This window comes from Orbicella faveolata, unplaced genomic scaffold (assembly GCF_042242905.1).
Source record: "Orbicella faveolata isolate gen_17 unplaced genomic scaffold, um_ofav_v1 contig_35, whole genome shotgun sequence".
NCBI classification, from domain to species: domain Eukaryota; kingdom Metazoa; phylum Cnidaria; class Anthozoa; order Scleractinia; family Merulinidae; genus Orbicella; species Orbicella faveolata.
Genome location: NW_028301564.1, coordinates 14,997,501 through 15,016,615, shown reverse-complemented (window position 1 = coordinate 15,016,615; position 19,115 = coordinate 14,997,501). Strand labels below are relative to the sequence as shown.

The 19,115-nt window shown below is 37.8% G+C and overlaps 2 protein-coding genes across 2 annotated transcripts; both read right to left on the bottom strand.

Moving 5' to 3' along the window:
- Positions 1–260: 260 nt before the first annotated feature.
- LOC149103440 (sushi, von Willebrand factor type A, EGF and pentraxin domain-containing protein 1-like) lies at positions 261–15,195 on the bottom strand. Its single transcript, XM_089273996.1, has 8 exons — positions 15,093–15,195; positions 12,569–12,775; positions 11,567–11,770; positions 9,496–9,501; positions 7,956–8,204; positions 6,147–6,359; positions 5,649–5,846; positions 261–391 (listed from the first exon to the last, which is right to left on the bottom strand). Exons 1-8 carry the CDS (start codon positions 15,157–15,159, stop codon positions 387–389), a joined length of 1,149 nt encoding a protein of 382 aa, XP_089130122.1. The 5' UTR covers positions 15,160–15,195; the 3' UTR covers positions 261–386.
- A 1,710-nt stretch (positions 15,196–16,905) lies between these two features.
- LOC149103439 (uncharacterized) lies at positions 16,906–18,881 on the bottom strand. Its single transcript, XM_089273992.1, has one exon. The coding sequence runs from the start codon at positions 18,879–18,881 to the stop codon at positions 17,763–17,765; it is 1,119 nt and encodes a 372-aa protein (XP_089130118.1). The 3' UTR covers positions 16,906–17,762.
- Positions 18,882–19,115: the final 234 nt, after the last annotated feature.

Here is a 19,115-nt window from a genome sequence, read left to right as displayed (position 1 = left end):
TGTTTTTTTCCCCGAATTCTTTTCCTTTTCCCCGCCCCCTCCCCTTTATACGCCTGCTACGCAGGCAATGCAAGGCGAAGAAGCGCCATGTTTCGAGATTCTGGATCTTACTAAATGCGAAAGGTTTCTGGCGACTTTTCAAAGATTCCCAAATACTTTGCTTTTCATAAATTTATTAAATTATCTAATGAGAGTCTTTTTGCATGGGATGGGTGTCTGTAACGACTAACACGGTAACCAACAAATTAAAAGGAGACCTCTTAGAGCAACGAACCTTTATTTCTGCCGCAAGTACATCAGATTATATTCTAGAATCGATTCAGTAGATTCTTGCAAGGTCCAGTTTCACCAGTAGTTGTGCTTCAACGTACTTCCAAGCTGATGCTTCAAACTGCAACAAAGCAAAAAAGACAATAAAACGCCTTAGAGTTGAGTTATGATATTGCACGAAATCTTTGATATACCAACAGCATCTCAGCTCTGACTTAGTAAAAGCAAGTTTGGATACGACTCCTTAAATTTGTGGAAGCTTATGGATTTGAGTGCCTCAAGCTACTGTTCTCATGCAGTCCCAACAGATTTCCAAATCACACCGTCCTAACGTTGTCTACATTGAATATTTATAACATGCCATAGAAAATACAGCCAATCAAAATACAGGAAAGCCGTTAACGTTGTATATTTGGCAGTATTGCACCCGACCTTCCCATCACGCGCCTCACGTTTAGCAGATTGATTGGGTTGTCCACTGTATTTTCTATGGCATGGTATAAGATAGTTATGCAACGCTCTCTCGTAGTATACCATGGAATATTTACACTGGCCACTTGTATTTACTTGGTATGTACCGAGTGACTTGGGGGATAATCCATGGTACACCACTCGAGAGCGCTGCATAACTAATTAACAATTAGATTATGAGCTCGAGATTTCTATGAGGTGATAGTTGATGAGGCCGAAGGTCGAATCAACTATCAATTCATAGAAACTAAGAGCGAATAATCTAATTGTTTTAGTAGAATTCTTACTTAAACTTTCTTCCGCTAACCATTTCCATATTGTTTTTATATATCGTATTTAACTTTACACTTTAGAAAAATCGTGCGGACTGAATTGTCGTTTGGAATTTCCTATTGTGTACGCTCGCTCATCAGGTTTTTCAGCATCTTCTAGTTTTTTTAAAGTCACGAAACAGTGAACGTCCTTCAGTTTAGTCTTCTCATTTGTATTTAAATGTTCTTCCGTAACTTCGCAAAAACGAGAAAACGTCGTTATTTTACAGAAGACCTCCAGCCACTGCATTTTAATGGCTGATAGTATACGAGTAGCTCAACCATTCAGGTTGCAGCATTTGCATTAGTGTACTACTAGAATTCTACTAATGGCTGATAGTGTGCAATGGCTCAGCCAATCAGAGTGCAGCATTTGCATTAGTATACCAGTAGAATTCTACTAATAGATCTTAGATGAATACTACTAGTATACTACATATAATGCAAATGCTGTAATTGGATTGGCTGAGCTATCGTACCCTATGAGCCAGTAGCGTGCAGTGGCTGGCGGTCGTCTACATCTATATTATCAACATTTGCTCATTTCTGCTAACTTTCGTAAGAAGATTTTAAAATATTGCCAGTTAATTCAGCTCTCGAGAAGACTAAACGAAGGATGACTTAAAAACCTTACATTGTTGAACAATCATGAGATCTCGTAAACAGCTACACTTTCAGATGGCAAGATTATTGTTAAACATGCATTTTCATATATTTTTTAGGATTTCTTATTATGCCGTTTTCTATAAAATTAATTGCGAATTAGGGAAACTTTTTAATTTACAAGAGTGACGAAGTGCTTAGATTCAAGATTCAGTTTTCGCATTTTTAGTTCTTATGCTGTTCACGTAGCAGCGTTAAATGCGGACGTTTTCTAACGATTGTTAGATTTCCAAGCATTTAATATTTTAATTCTTATTTATGAGAATGAAGATTAAGATTGTTATTACAGCTTCAATTACCCGGCGAACAGTTTAGTTATAAACAGTTCGTTTGGATTCGACTGCTTTATTAATCGTTGCACAGATTAAGCATGCAATAACACGAATTCTTTTGATAAATTATTCGCTTGGCGTTGTTGTTTTATCATCATCATCATCATCATCATCATCATCGTCACCGTCATCGTCGTCACCGACGCCGTCATCGTCGTCACTGTCATCATCATCACCTTCATCTACATCGTCATCGTCATAATCATCACCTTCATCTACATCGTCGTCATCATCATCATCGCCGTCATCGTCATCGTCGTCACCGTCGTCGTCATCATCGTCATCGTCATCATCATCGTCATCGTCATCATCATCATCACGATCACCGTCATCGTGGTCACCGCCATCGTTATCGTCGTCGCCGTCATCATCATTATCGTCAACAACATCGTCGTGATCATCATCATCATCATCATCATCACCGTCATCTTTTCGCCACCTTCATGGTCATCGCAGTCATCGACACGCCATCGAAAAGTTGAGGTGGAATTTTTCAAGTTTGAATTCGATAAATTGAAAATGGCGGAGCCAGTGGTTGTGTGTGAACAAGGGGAATTTAACTGCAATGAATAACCCCTGTTACTTAAAAAGCAGGGAGAAAGTTATCATAAAGGGATAATCTGGAAGGAGAAATATTTCGTGTTGTTGTGGGCCAATTTTCTGTCAATTTAGGGGCCGCCTGTCAGCCCTGGATACGATTCCTCCACGCGGTAAATACTGCGTCTAATGGCCAGTTGAGGTATTCAGCTCATCATAACCTCCTTATCATAAATGTCTTAGGAAGGTGTGTTCACTTAGCGTTTAACTAACGCGATGAACGCAGAATTCAGTGGAGATATGCCCCGGATATATGTTGGATAAAATAATTGAAAAACAGCGTGTGGTTTGAAACGGTTAACAGTCAATTTGACGGTTATTTGAGTGAAATACGGCATGATATTTTGCCTTTTTACTGCATCGTGGCCTTGCGATCGTAACTTAGTAATAAATGTGCATTCACTTAGCTTTCAATTGGTGTATTAAATTTGAAATCTGTTGAGATGTATAGGAGAAAAAAATGTTTACATGACACGGTTAGCATGGTGAAGTTGAAAAATACTTGGCTCATGTTGCAATTCAACAACATGAAGCTACATGAGTGAAATACGGAGTGATTTTTAGGCTATAAAAGGCATCCTGACCTTTAAATCGTTACGTACCCCGGAACCTGCATTCAGTTAGTTTTCACATGGCGTATGAAACTTAGAAATTTGTGGAGATTTAGAAGAGAAAAAATTTACTTGCATGCGACGCTTAGTACTGTGAATTTGAAAGATGTATGGATCGTGTTGCAATCGACAATAACTAGCTGACTAGAGTGCAATACAGCAAGATTTGTACGCTATTTTCCCATCGTGACCATTAAATCGTTGTGCATTGTAGAACCAGCATTAACGTAGCTGTTAGTAGTAGGGTTCAAGGCAGAAATCTGTCGAGATATACAAGAGAAATTTTTTTTTATACGAAACAATGTTAGCGCACACTGGTGAATTATGAAGTTGTCTTGAACATGCTGCGACCCGACGGGGCCGGAAACACGGCACAAATTTTTTCAACCTTAAATGACCTTAAATAATTTAGTTTAGAGAATTCTACTTTCTCTTAGTTCAAAAAGAACACAGTACGGTTAAATTTCCCCTCTCGAGAGGACTTTTAAGCCGATTTGGAGAAAGCAATCTTGCACATGCGAAGCCCATGACACTGTCCTGTGCCACTGCTAGTGTGTGATAGTATTAGTATTTTGTATAGAGTGGGTTTGTTTTTGTTTGTCGAAAGTAATCTGGCAAATACTGCGGTTTTGGTTTTGGTTTTGCTACGGTTTGCGATTGGTTTAGTAGTCTAGTTGGTAAGTAATTGGTTTGAATTGGTTTTGGTTTTACCACACTCAATTGAAAACCACTCAATAATAATAATAATAATAATAATAATAATAATAATAATAATAATAATTGAATGACAATCTGAGAGCCATTGAGGTGGGCATTCTTGTTGGACTGATCCAGAGATGTGCATTGTTGGGGTCGGCAAGAATTCTTAGAAAGGTGCTGGAGATGTAGAAAGAAGAGAAAAAGCAAACAAGGGGTGTTTCTTGGCTTCCCTAGACAACTTGTTGTTGCCTGGAGCCAATGACGAAACCAGCTTCAATATCATCAATAGCTGTGCGAATCTTTAAAAATAATAATAATAATAATAATAATAATAATAATAATAATAATACTGATAGTGATACTGACACTGATAGTGATAATGATAATGATAATGATAATAATAATGGTTTATTTAACAGATCCACCCAGGTGGCCCTTACATTATTTAAAATTAAAACAAATTACGTGATTTGCAATTAAAATAATAATGGTGATGTATGAAAATATGGAGTAATCCTAGAAAAAAGATACTAACAGATTTGGAATTACAGTAAAATTAGCTAATCACTCTCTACTCTGTTACATAACTGAATTTCCTTGAAAGTCTTCAAAAGGCTCAGTAATCTTTACAGTTTTTAATTAATTCTGATTAATTATTTCTTGCGTTGAACCAAGGGTCCGCATAATAAAGAGCTAGTAAAGAAACTTAACTACACAATGCTATTCATGAGGTATTGTATTTGTAGTTGCAAATTACACGACAAACCAATTATTCTTAGAGACTTTGCAAACACTCTTATTAAAATACAAAATAGAAAAACTCTAGAAAACACGAAAAAACGCTCTCTCCAGCAAATTTGCATCATTTTTTTTATCTCCTCAAATAATATTAAAAAATTAATCTCAATATTTATCCCAGCCTACTCACCACAATATATGTTGTAATCTAATTAACTACGCGAGAAACTATTATTACTGTTCGAAGTGTATGTCTTTGAATAGTAAGAAGTGTGAATAACTACAGTAGATACGAAAAATGTTCTCCCCACAAATTTGTATCTTCTTTATTCTATTTAATTTCCCCTGAACAAGAAGTAACTATAATAATGTGAATATCTATTAAACTATTTTATTTTTTTGTCACAATATTGTAAATGAGTGAAATTATGTAAGGAATTAAAGAATGTTAAATTAAAAAAATAATAATAAATTCTGGTAAATTGTTGTGGCTCTTACATTATTTACAATTGAAACAAATTACGTTTTTTTATAATTAAAATAATAAGAATGATGTGTGAATATGGAGTAATCCTAGAAAAAAAAATACTAACGGATTTGAAATTTCAGTGACATTAACTAATCACTCTGTACTCTATTACATAAAAAAATTTACTTGAAAGTCTTTAAAAGGCGCTGTAATCTTTACAGTTTCTAATAAATTCTGATAAATTTTTAAATAGTTTCGACGCATTATCTTGGAAAGTGCCGTTTTCGGTCGGGACCACTAATCTAATGGAATTGTTTGAGCTTACTTCCTTGCAAAATTCCTGTTTTATTATTTTTAGATAATCTGGTCAAGTCTCAGCGTTATGCAAAGCTTCTGTTATATTCAAATGGAATAACCCAAAACATTATCTACTCACTAAAGGTTAATTCGATTTTATTATGTTACGCTTTTTTATACTTTGCTATACCTGAGGAGCCAGCAAAGACCTCTACGTTATCCGCTTTGCATTGTTCCTGCAGTAGACAGAAGAATGGAGGGACCACAGAAGAGCTCATCAAGGAAATGGAATTCGTCTTTATGACGGCTTGTACTTTAGGATCATTTGCATCACCATCAAAGAAAAAGTCGGGATATCCCGCTTTGAAGTAAGACGGGTTTGCGGTGTCTGAAAGAAAGCCAAACCATAATTAGTTGTGTTTCACTCCGGCCAAGTCAAGCCAAATATAATATGATTGAATGTTTCATTAAATTGAGGAAAACGTGAATGAAGCTTAAATCGGAAAAAAAAAAAAGATCTTGATCGTCCGGCAGAACAATAATAGAATGTAGAATATCTAACGCTTGGTAATTTTGCCGTTCCAATCCAACAATTTAGTGTAGACAACGTCAACAAGTTTACAGTTAGTTATTTTTCTTTTCAGTATACCTTTACTAACAGTAAGGAGTAGTAATAATATTGGCTTACTTGAGCAGTCAGGCCATGGAAGCTGTCGCGAATACGATTGTCTAGGCAAGGAAAAAAAGTTCCATTGTCCGGATGTACAAAAATACAGCATAGGAGGATTGAATACAAAGTCGAACCCATTCTTGCACATCGCCACACAGACATAATCCCAGCCAGCCTTGTAACAAGCTAATGCTCCGTTCTTAGGGGCTGCGTACAGTGGACAAGTTTTAACTGTAAATAAAAAGAAAAAACCATGTTAGCAATTTTGTGACATCATTACGAATGTAACGCCAGGTTCACGGCGAGTGTTGAAAGGCTGAACTGTCACTTGCTAAACAACTTGTCGCGATGAGTTTAGCGTGAGTGTGAAATGCTTTACTAATCGAATAAAGCCAGAGATAACGGAAAATCAGCTGTGATTGATGATGATTTAATTGACGATAATCAACCGTAAACTGAAATACAATGCAGTGAATAAACTAAGTACTAGATAATAAGAGATTACAAGATGACAAGAGTCACGAGTCAGTAATAGCAAACATTCCAATCAAAACTGCGGTGTGACAATACTTCCAGTCAAACTTCTCAGTAAAGACACAATGAAAATCATGAATAATCCCAAGCAGGTATGCATACTGCTAACTGTCCTAATACAATAAATGATAACACTCTAAAATCTTGAAAGGAATAAAATTGCACGATGCGATAAAAACGTGGTTGCGTGAGCGCCACTAAAACGATGTGGGAATTTACTAGCAAGGAAAGGACTTTAACTGAATTACCAGAGATTCTTAGGGGAAGCTGCTAAATAGAAACCTAAGCTAGGGGAAGTATAATCTATAAAGATTTATCGCTAAAACAAGACGAAATAAAAACTTTGAAAACTAGGGCTCTACCACCTGTTGGACTTAGGACAATAGGCTGTTGTAGAAAACCGAGACTAAAGGTACTTGAGGTTAAAAGCGTCCAAAAAAAAAAAAAACAAGCATAGAAAATAGTTTGTATTTACACATCGGTTCCCCTTTGCACTTTTAATCAAAACTATAACAAAATTCACCAACGTGATTAACTATCAGCAGCCCGATTTGAGCATTAATTGGACAGTGTACGCGGCATGCTTGTAATTGGACAGTACGCGTCATTTTGCGCGCGCTGTTGCGGTGCACTTTGTTGAGTAAACTGCTGTGTTTTTCAGCATTCATACCGACGTTTAATCGTTCAGCGCTCAATCGATGGTTTGTTCGTTTCTCGAATTTTGTCATAGTCGTGTGGTCCAATTCAGTCTGTAATCATACTCGTGATTAACAAATCGGACTCCCGCTTCGCGGTCGTCCGATTTTGTTAATCACTCGTATGATTACAGACCGAATTGGACACCACTCAGTCCTATTACCATTATAAATAGCCAAGGGTAGCTTAAAACTTAATTCACTTAAGAACACGTACTGTGCTCGATAATTGAAACTTGATTTACTGGCGAGAATATGCCCCTAACACTACTTATATGTGTCTAAGTGTAAAAGCTAATAACGTCATTGCTAAGCAACAACTTGGCGAATCAGAAAGAATCAAGATTACTCACTTTTAAATTAGAGACGCCTCGATATAGTGTTCATTGCAACGAAGGTTTGATTATTCGCCATTTCCACATCCCCCATAATACACCCTGTTTGCCCCCCAAAATTTTGCATAATCATTGTCTTCAGTTTCTCTTGGGACGACTGTAATACCCAGGAGAAATGGGAAACAAAGGTTACACTTCTCATGACAAGTGTTACTGAAGAGCATATTTGCGCGGTGCTTCGAATAAGCTAGCTTCGTACTTACTTTTCAGGGTTATTCGGAAGCTGCATGTTGCTTTATTCCCTGACGCATCTATGGCGCTATATAGCACTTTATACGAGCCTGGAACAGCAAACATCTCTCCAGACTGCCTGCTGGAACTTACTGTTGGTGAGACGCCCGAATTGTCCGTAACTGTAGGCCTCTGCCAGTAAACTCTGACATTAGGTGATGTAAGATTATCCATTACTATGTCGCTTGGGCAATACGTGAATACAGGTGGCTCGTCGTCTACTGGAAGACATAGACATAGACATACTTTATTTAACGTGGAGAAGTACACACTTAGCTGTTCGCTAGTTTCCAGGTGTTCCACGATTTAAATTAAGTAATGTACAACATTATAGCAGCTTAAAAAAGGTATTTACATCAAGCTAATTTAAAAATCACTAAAAAAAAAAAAAAAAAAAACCGAGCTAAAAGCGATAAAATATAATCAAAGTGTATTAAACATGAAAATCAGTTTGCCGAATCTTTTTCAAAAAGTCTTTTGAGCCTGCCATGGAACGAATATCACGAGGTAGCATATTCCAGTACTTTGCTGCTGCATAACGCCACGACGTAAAGTTATATGGTATATGTGAAGAACAGATTGTAGAAGTTGTATTTAATACTAGTTATTATTTTTTTTCTCAAGCATCTGAACGGGCCGGAATCCTAAATCCTCGAATTTGATTGGCTAATCATACGCACGTGACCGGTCCAGCTTTTTACGATACGGCCCACGGGCCGGATTTTTTTTCCCGCTGCCTAAATTTCGCTCCTAAAAGTTAGCGGTTATCGTCAATCTTTTGCCTTTTTTACACATCCATCGACGATTAGTCAATGCAAGTTTATCTCTGTTCACATTAAAATGGCAAGGAAAGTCACTGTAAGTAAATTCAAATGAGTGTTTTGAAGTTGTGAGAGTTTGCTTAATTGTTTGTAGCTTGGCGCTGTAATGGCGCGTAATCCTGTGTTTCTCTCGCCGTAAAATTTGAGTCAATTTCAGTCGAGTTTACCTCTCTGACCGTTGCTGTATTTAGAAGAACTTCTGTGGAATACACTTAACGAATTTCCTCGCTTTCTGCTGTTCAATTTACGGTAGAAAAGTGACGAAGAGATTTTAAAAGCAACGACTGACAGAAATTGTTTTTGTAGTAAAACTTCAAACTTCGGACGAAATTTCACACCGCAAAAACAATTTTGGAAAACTTAACTGGTGGAATAAATGCAACTAACACAAAGTAGTTAAAAAAAACCTGTTCTTTAATACATCTTTCTTTGTCTACTACCTGAGTTACTCGCTCGTTGCCGAGAGTTATTACAAATCGTTAGAAGACGGCGCGCAAGCCGATTCAATGACTAGAGTTGCGTAAACAAACCCATTTGTAATCTGCAAAACCAATTTACCGCAGGAAAAAAATAATAAACATGTTATTTGCCGGCTTACGGTCGGTCCGTATGGTGAAATCTGTGACCTCGGGCTTGAAAATGCTGCCCTCGGCCTGCGGCCTCGGGCAGCATTTTCAAGACCTCACCATACGGACCTCTCAGCCGGCAAACAACATATATATACTTAATGGGCACCCGACGGACAAGGTTCATGGATTACCGCAATGTAGAAGTTTGAAAGCATGCGTGAGCTCGACATGGTCGGAAGTGGTTTTTAAGCGGAGTATAATTTCCCTGCGGTCTATAATATTTCCTTGGTATTTTTGTCCTTAATCACATCTCGGAGTGATGCTGTGTAGTGCCAGTTTGAATGAAGAAGATTAGTGTAAAACACAAAAGAGAAGTAAGAGTTTCTTTGGAAGAAGGAGATAACGCTTCGAAATGATCCAATATGGCGGATAGTGTTGAGGATCGGAGGTTCCAGATGTTGCAGCCACCCAGCCCGAACCAAACCTAATTGATATCAAGGAGATGCCAGTTGACATGCAAACTATACAGTCGCAACGACACTCAGGGATTAAAAATCCAAGAACTCAAGCAAGAAATTCTAGAGCAGAAATCCGCCCTAATTGCCAATCAAAGGAAAAGGGAGGAGATTGAAACGCAACTTACCAAAGCCGAGAAAGCAAATGACACGTTGGGGGAACGAGCTTAACCACACAAGTATCAAGCTGAACGATCACATCGAAGAAACGAATAAATTGGACGAAAAATAGGACGACCTGGATTACTATTCACGTAAAAACACGGTAGAAATTTTTGGACGTACCTGAAGGCGCGTACACATCAACCGACGACCTTGTATTGGAGTCATCAACGTCGAAATCAAATCGGATTATATAGAATATCACATAAACTCCAAAGAAAACAATATTAAGCCAGTAATTGTCAAATTCGTGAGGCAGAGAAAAGTAAAATCACTTCCCTGCAAAGCGAAAATCAAACTTAAAAACGTGAAAACCTCTGACTTATTTACAAGCTATGCTTACGCGTCCCGAGAGCAACAACATACATTCATCAACGAGAATCTTACGAATTATCGAGGAGAGCTGTTCTGGAAAGGAAACAAGTTGAAGAAAGATAAGACGAGTACCAGCACTTGGATAATAGATGGAAAAAATATTCGTTAAGACGTCGCCAAAAGGAGCATCTGTAAGGATTTAAAGTAGATAGGACTTAGAAGATCTTTAAATTATAATTAAATGACTGCTGAATAAAAGTAGGGACTACGGACTGGATTGCTGAGCGAAATAACTCTTAAAATAGGTCTTTTTTTAATTCAATATTAGTTTCTTCGTTGTTTTGTTTTACTTTGTTTTGATGCTTACAACTGTAAATGCGAGGGGCCGGAGTGCGATTCGAATTGGTTATTTCAAAAATCTATCCTTAAATGCATAAATCACACCAACAAAAATGTTCGGTGATTTCATTAAACGAAAGAGGTATCAGAATTTTGGCTCAGAGATCAAACAAAGCCAATTTGCAGACGATACCAAGTTATTCTGTGCTGATGTGGCTTCTGCTGAACAAGCCCTGGGAACAATGAATGCTTTTGGGGATTTTTCTGGATTTAGCTTCAACAGTGGGCAGATAAATGGCAGATGTCATTCAACACCAGAAAGTGTCTCCAACTGAGTGTTGGGAAGAAAAGCCACAAAGACACCAGCCCATATACCATCTACGGAAAGATCCTAGAACCAGTAGAGCACCACCCCTCTATTTGTAATTTGTAATTTGTAATTTGTGATACGTTTAATTTGTTGGTGTGTCACTTTAAATAAATAAATAAATAAATAAATAAATAAATAAATAAATTAAATATATATCTTGACAGAAGGGCTGATTGACTAACTACTAATTGAATGAGGGAGAGGCCTATTGGCTTAATGACTGGCTTACTGACTGACTGACTGACTGAACGAACGAACGAAAGAATGAATGAATGAATGAATGAATGAATGAATGAATGAATGAAAGAATGGGATACTACTGAGTGACAGGTTGAGAGGCTGAGTCACTGATAGACAGGCTGAGTGGCTGAATAATTAAGAGGAGGAGTTACTGACTGTAGCACAGACTGACGGGCAGGTTGAGAGGCTGAGTGACTGAATTTTAGGACAAGTGACTACTTACAAAAGGATAATTCTACCCCATTGTTATACCTGAAAAGCCAGCAAAAACCTCTATGTTATCCTTGTTGCATTGTGGAATCGGACAGAAGAGTGGGACTACAAATCCAGACTTCATCAAGGAAATGTAATTCGTCTTTATGACGGTTTGGACGTTAGGATCATTTGCATCACCATCAAAGAAAAAGTAGGGATTTACATATACTTCCTGTTTGAGGAAAGACGGGTTTGCGGTTTCTGAAAGAAAGCCAAAATATGAATAGATCTGTAAATCATGCCATATTCAGCTACATGTTTCAATCGTATTCAAGACTAGATATTAAACTCCCTCCCCTGTCTCAGAGTAACTCAATCACTATTGCTGTCAGTTGCTATTGAAGTAGTCATGGTAATATTTACTTTTATTTATATTATGAAAGACTCCTCCCATACCAACCATAACCATTGCCATTAACCATTGCCAGTCCAGAATAAGTTCCGGACTGAGAGTTATAATGAATGAGTTCGTTCCTAGTAAGAAACAGACAAAATTATCTCATTTCTCATTTCTATCATACCAAAGCTGAACTGCCTGAAGAACATAGCTCTAACCGAGAGAGGCCCATACATCCAGCCTATAAAGCGTATCTATATGTAATATATCAAACACGAAAGGCCGTGTTTGACCACATTTCCAAACACCGAGAAGAGAGTTGAAATACGACGCGGAGCGGAATATTTTTGACGAACTTCGAGGTGTTTGGAAATGTGGTCAAACACTCGTCTGTCTTGAGTGTTTGACATATCTTCTCAATCGAAACTAAAGCTGAGGAGAAAACAGAAATAGAATCGTAAAACTCTATGCCAGTTAAGATCAGATATCCAAACAACGCCACGGCTCATGATCGTCCTTTGTTTAAACTTGATGAATTATTAATTAGTTTGAGAACTGTATCTAAAGACTATGTTATCTGTCTCCCGCTGGAATAATGAAGAACAATGATCTAACGCTTGGTAATTTGGCAGTTCTAAGTATGAGTAACATTATTAGCTTACTTGAGCAGTCAGGCCATGGAAGCTGTTGTGAATACGGAAATAAGGAAAAAAAACGCCATTGTCCGGATGAACAATAATACACCAGAGGAGGATTAAGTAAAAAATCGAACCCCTTCTTGCACATCGCCGCACAGACATAATCCGAGCCAATCTTGTTACAAGCTAATGCTCCGTTCTTAGGAGCTGCGTACAGTGGGCAAGTTTTGCCTGTAAATAAAATAAACAAACCATGTTAACAATTTTGTAACAACATCATTACGAAAGTTTGATTATGCAACACTTCTCATGACACTTACCATGTGAACATATCAGCGCGGTGCTTTGAATAAGCTGGCTCTGTACTTACGTTTCAAGGTTATTCGGAAGCTGCATATTGCTTCGTTTCCAGACGCATCTATGGCCCTATATAGCACTTCATACGAGCCAGGAACGGCGAAAAGCTCTCCAGAATGTCTGTTGGAACTTACTGATGGCGACTCGCCTGAATTGTCCGTGACTGTAGGGGCCTGCCAGTCAACTCTGTATTCAAGTGTTGTAACATCATCTATTGCTATGTCACTTGGACAGTACGTGAAGACAGGTGACTCCTGGTCTAAACCAAGAAATTTCGCATAGTTATAGAATGCAGAATGCATATGAATGCATATAGAATGGACAGGAATTGGAAACGTACGAAAAAAAAAATCTACCCGTAATAGGCCATTTCCGAGTTATCTTGTGCCTCTGTTTCAACACGAGTCTTCGCGCAAAACCTTTCATATGAAACTGGTTTGATTTGCATGAAAATAAACATGTAGGTGGAAGACATTTTCACTGATATGAATGGTTTTGCACGAAGCCTCGTTTTAACACAGAGGCGAAAGGCAAGCTGGAAGTGGCCTATTAAATTTTAGCTTGGGCCGGGGTACTTTTTTGGCGTGGTCTAAAGTTCTTCCTTCCACAGGTCTCAACGTTTGTATTTCACAACTCTGAGTATAGGTCTGGCACATGAATGTGTTGTCTTAGGTTTTCTTACTGATCATGGTGAGCTCCTATTGTTATAAAGTCCAATAAAGCTAAAAGGTACAATCTGATTCTCTTACCTAGTACTGCAGCGCGAGTCGCAAATGTGACGAAAAAAATTTTAAAAATCAAACTCTGCCGAATCATCTTGTATAGCTGTTATGGCTCAGGGAAAGTCAAGAACGTTTTGAACCCAAATCATATCTACCGACCTTTTGGCCACGTCAGTATTTTACCAGCTGTTCTCATTTGTAATTGTGACAGGTGTATTAAGAAATTATCTTCAGTGAAGTAGAGGAAATTTATTGCTAAAAGCCATTAAAAATGTAGGAAAGAAATATTCATTAGTGTATATGTAAATCAGATACGAAATTTCTCTTGATTTACCTTTGCTTTTTGATTTTATCAATACTTGTAAATTCGGGAAAGTTTTCTTTATTTTCGATGAATAAATGTGATATCTGCCAATTACAAGTGTATGGTGTACAAGTATATCCTCTGTACTATCAGCTAGTCCCAGACGGGTTGGTAGGGTCAAAGAAAAGTCCTGTGGCTTTATCTGATGCTGTATCAACCAATGCTGGATGTTTTGCCAAAAGGTTTGAACGAATTTACAGTCCCAGAAGAGATGGATCAGGCTTTCTGTGTTTTGTTCACAGAAAGTACATGTGTCTCTTATAGAGATAATCATTCGTTACAATTTTTCTGTGAAGAAGCTTAAATTGGAAAGTCTGAAGTTTAGTTTCTTTTGTGCAATAGAAAGGCAAAATATATGACTTATCCCATTTTATCAAGTTTTCGTAATTTTCGCAGTCAGCTATCTATTTGCTCTGGCTTTTATCAGGTGTTGAAGTGATTCCATTGACAATTAACTGATACGCCTCTTTGCAAAAGCTTGAGGGCGATAGTAACTTTTGACTACGAGTGAGTTGGTCTTCAGAGTTCATCGTAACCTGTTCCTGAAAAGACTTTTTTAATTTTGCCAGAGCGCAGACTACACCATAGTACCTTAAAAAATGGTATTAACTTTGTAGCGAGGTTTACTACCATTATACTTTAAAAAGTCAAAATTTTGATCTAGCGTGTCTTTGGCCTCATTAACTCCCACACGAGACTAATCCGGATAAAACATTGGCAGGTTTGCAATTCTATTCTATTTAAAACGCTAAAACCGAAAAACCGAGCAAAAAATTGATCAAATATGCAAAACCGAATATCCCAACGCCCCCTTCTAGTAGGTGGAACGCATTTTCACTGATATGAATGGTTTTGCACGAAGACTCGTTTTAACCCAGAGACCAAAGGCAAGCTGGAAGTGGCCTATTAAATTGTAACTTGGGCCAGGGTACTTGTTTGGCGTGGTCTTAAGTGTTTCTTTTCACAGGCCTCAACGTTTGTATTTCTTAACTCTAAATATAGGTTTGGCACTCGAGTGTGTTGTCTCAGGTTTTTTACTCATCATGGTAAACTCCTTTTGCTATCGAACCCAATAAAGCTAAAATGTACAATCTGATTCTCTTACCTAGTACTGCAGCGCGAGTCGCAAATGTGGCGAGAAAAAGTGTTAGAATCAAACTTTGCCGAATCATCTTGGATAGCTGTTATGGCTCAAGGAAAGTCAAGAACGCTTTGAACCCAAATCATATCTACCGATCTTTTGGCCTTGTAAGTATTTTACCAGCTGTTCTTACTTGCAATTGTGACAGGTGTATTACGAAATTATTTTCAGTGAAGTAAAAGAAATTTATTGCTAAAAGCCATTAAAAATGTAAGAAAGAAATATTCATTAGTGTATATGTAAATCAGATACGAAATTTCTCTTGATTTACCTTTGCTTTTTGATTTAATCGGCCTAAATAGGTCGCATCGCCAAAGTTACTGGAAGGCAAAAAATTTATGTAGGATGTTATTTTATTCACAAATTTTTATTATGTTAATTTGCGTTGGTGTTGCGTGGCTTGTTCACGTGTACGAAAATCACAGCTGGCTATAGTGCAGTCAATAATTTATGGAAGGTGGCAAAGCGATGGGTGTTTTGATCCCATTTCGCGTTCGAATTTTGAAAAGATGTACGCAACAAATATACTTTTAGCTGCTTTTAACGATATTTTTTTTTCTCATAATTTCACGAATCACGTTTGTTTGTCAGTTGCTTTTCACTTTTCGCAAACAAAGATTTGCTCTGATAACGTGTCAAGCATAAACCTTTTGTCGCTTCTGAATAATGTATATTTTCTAATCTTCTTTAAAGTGCCTTAATTAATAATTTTTGCCTTTTGAGGCCCCATTCAGACACCGTACTTCGCATGAGCCGAATCGATCGAATTTAAGCCGGACACCCAAATTAATCTGCTGGCTGAATTGGTTCAGGCGCCAATCTTGATTTCACCCTGAAGTAATTCAATAGGAGATACAAGAGCATTTCGACCAGTTGTGAAAGGTGCTCAACTCCTGTAAACATGGTAAAGAACAACCAAGCGCAATCCAAAGGCGTCCTGCCGAAAATACAAGAAAAGTCCTAAAAGTCGGCAGAAAGGAAGAGAATGATACAAACTGCATTAATCTATTTAACTGCAGCCGGCCACTGATAAAGTGGTTCAGATGTCGTACTTCGCATTACCGCATGAACTTATTTACAACATGCAGTTTCAACTCCCAGCCTTTTTGTATATAATTCAATTTGGGCAAAAGGCTACTAACTGCGATATATAGGTCAATTCACAAATGCAATGTTCGCACGTAATTCAAACACAGGCAAGAAAACGTTTTTGATTTTTGATGCTGTTCACAAAGGTGGCAGCAAGTTTGCACACGAAAAAACGGACTGCACATATCGGCTTCGTCTGCGATGAGCGAAACCCGCCAGCCTCTATTTTGATGCACTGAGGCACAAAGCATACTTTTGTGTATTCATCGGTCTTCAAAATGTGTCAAAAATACTAATTACTTATCAACCGAAAGTGGGGTCTTTACAGGAAAATCACCTACTCGTTCATAATTTTACATTCGAATGCTACAGTTCAAACCGAGTTGCACTGGAAACGTTTTGCGACCGTCCATCTTTGTTTTGCAAAATTGGCAAAGTAGGTGTGATTCGGAGGCAGTGTTTAATACGGATTGTAAATGAAGCATTTATGTCCGACACAAGTGTTTTACTTTGTCCGGTGAATTTAAGGTCGCGAACAAACACATCCAAACTGAAAATACAAAATCGACATGCAAATCCACATAAGCGTTTAATAATAATAATAATAATAATAATAATAATAATAATAGTAATAATAATAATAATAATAATAACACAGACAGGAAAATAACAGCCAACAGACCCGATATAGTGATTAAAGACCACAAAACGAAAACCTGTAAATTTATTGACATGGCAGTACCATCAGACAGAAACACATCAGTGAAAGTCAGTGAAAAACTATCCAAATATAAGGACTTGGAAATCGAAACAAGCCGAATGTGGGGCATGAGAACGGAAACGATACCAGTTATCATTGGAGCACTTGGAGCTATCAAAAAGGGACTAGAAACTTATCTTGGAAGAATTCCCGGCCAATTAAGCATCAGTGAACTACAAAAGATAACCTTGCTAGGTACAGCACACATTTTGAGGAGGGTGCTATCAAGCTAAAAACTGGCTATCCCCTAGTGCCCCAGGACCATGGTTTGGTCTCGGCCCTAAGGACTCTAAGCAAACATTACGTGAGGACGATAATAATAATAATAATAATAATAATAATAATAATAATAATAATAAAAATAATAGCAAACTTTATTGAGCACTTTTCATACAAACTTGAATCTTACATGTATCTGGTAAAAAATTCAGAAATTCTGTTGTTCCTTAAGTTTTCGGTAATTATAATAGTAATAATAATATCAAAATAATAATAATAATAATAATAATAATAATGATTTATTATCATCATCGTCATATCATATATGTCATGATATCATGGTCACTACAACTAATGCTAATACTACTACTACTACTACTACTACTTTTTTTTTTTATAAATAAGGTATATACAAGGTAAAAGTAAGTAAAAGAAATAAACTATTAAACCCTATTTCAACAGTGTTTACATAATGGCTCCCTCCTGGGTTTCAACGTCAATATCGGTATATTACAAGGTAAAAGTAAATAAAAGAAATAAACTATTAAAACCTATTTCAACAGTGTTTACATAATGGCTCCCTCCTGGGTTTCAACGTCAATATCAATGTTCTTAAAGTCACAAAAGGCTTTCCTTCTAGCTCTTGAACCTCTTAGGCAGATTAGTGCGGATCTTAGTAAAGGGAAGGATGTCCTTGCTCTTATCCAGGAGATTGTTTTAGCATAATGTTCTCCTTTCTTGATGGAGATCAGCTGCGCCAGTCTGGAATGGTATTGCAGGCACTCGTTTCCCATGCCGCCTGTTGACGTGAAAATAAGGGGTGTAAAAGTTCCTTGTTCGATATCCAAAACCCTCCTCGCGTAAAGACGCTTCTTCTCGTTCTCATGATTGCGGTATATCTGTTGGAGCTCTAGGTCCCTATACGAATCAGCATTAGGGTGACAAACCCTCACGTCAAAGAATGCTGATCGTTGGTTCTCCCAGAACCCGCGCGCATGAATATCTAATCTCGCATCTGGAGCTCGATTAGAACCTCTTCCCAGCTGTTCACCCGAGATGTCTTGCAGGACAGGCTCAATCTCAAAATCGGTACAAACCATATTCAGGAGTTCGGCTTCCAAGTCCCTCAGCTCATTGTGACGTTGGGTAACGAACCCACCTCTCTTGCATATCATTGCGTGGTCCACTGTAAAAGCATCACCGCATACACAGGTGGAGGGGATATCATCGACCGGCCAATCGTAGCGCAGTTTGATTGCATCGCGGAACTCTCTCTTATTTAGATTGAAACCCATTTCGCGAAGGGGGAGTACCGTCAGCCAAACAGATGACCCTTTTTCCGCAGCAAGGTCAAGTGCCCGTTGGACTTTCTGCGGGGCTACCCCTCTGATATGCTCTGCCCTGTCTTGGAGCACCGTTGCTCTCTCACTCCTCATTGCCTGTTGTAGTGGCTTGACCAAAGAACCATCCGGCATCTGATGGGATTGAGCCACGATCTGTTGGACCAGCGGGATGGTAACTTTGACGGAGGAGGATTGCTCAAGATTTGCGTCAAGACACGGGTTTGTCATGCCAAGCCCCCCTAGACGGACTGGCAGTGCTAGAATGTCCCTGTCCAGCCGAGTGCACCTATGCTCCGTAATTGCAGGGATGAGCACCTTAGATATGGCATTCTCCAAAGGCATAATAATAATAATAATAATAATAATAATAATGATAATAATAATAATAATAAGAGGAAGAATAAGAATAAGAATAAGAATGAGAATGAGAATGAGAGTAATAATAATAATAATAATAATAATGAGTGAATTTATATAGCTTTCATTTTCAAAGCTCAATGGCGCTTTACAATGTTTGTGATTAAGATTAAAACTACTTCTACCTAAAATGACAATATCATTATAGGAATTAGGGTT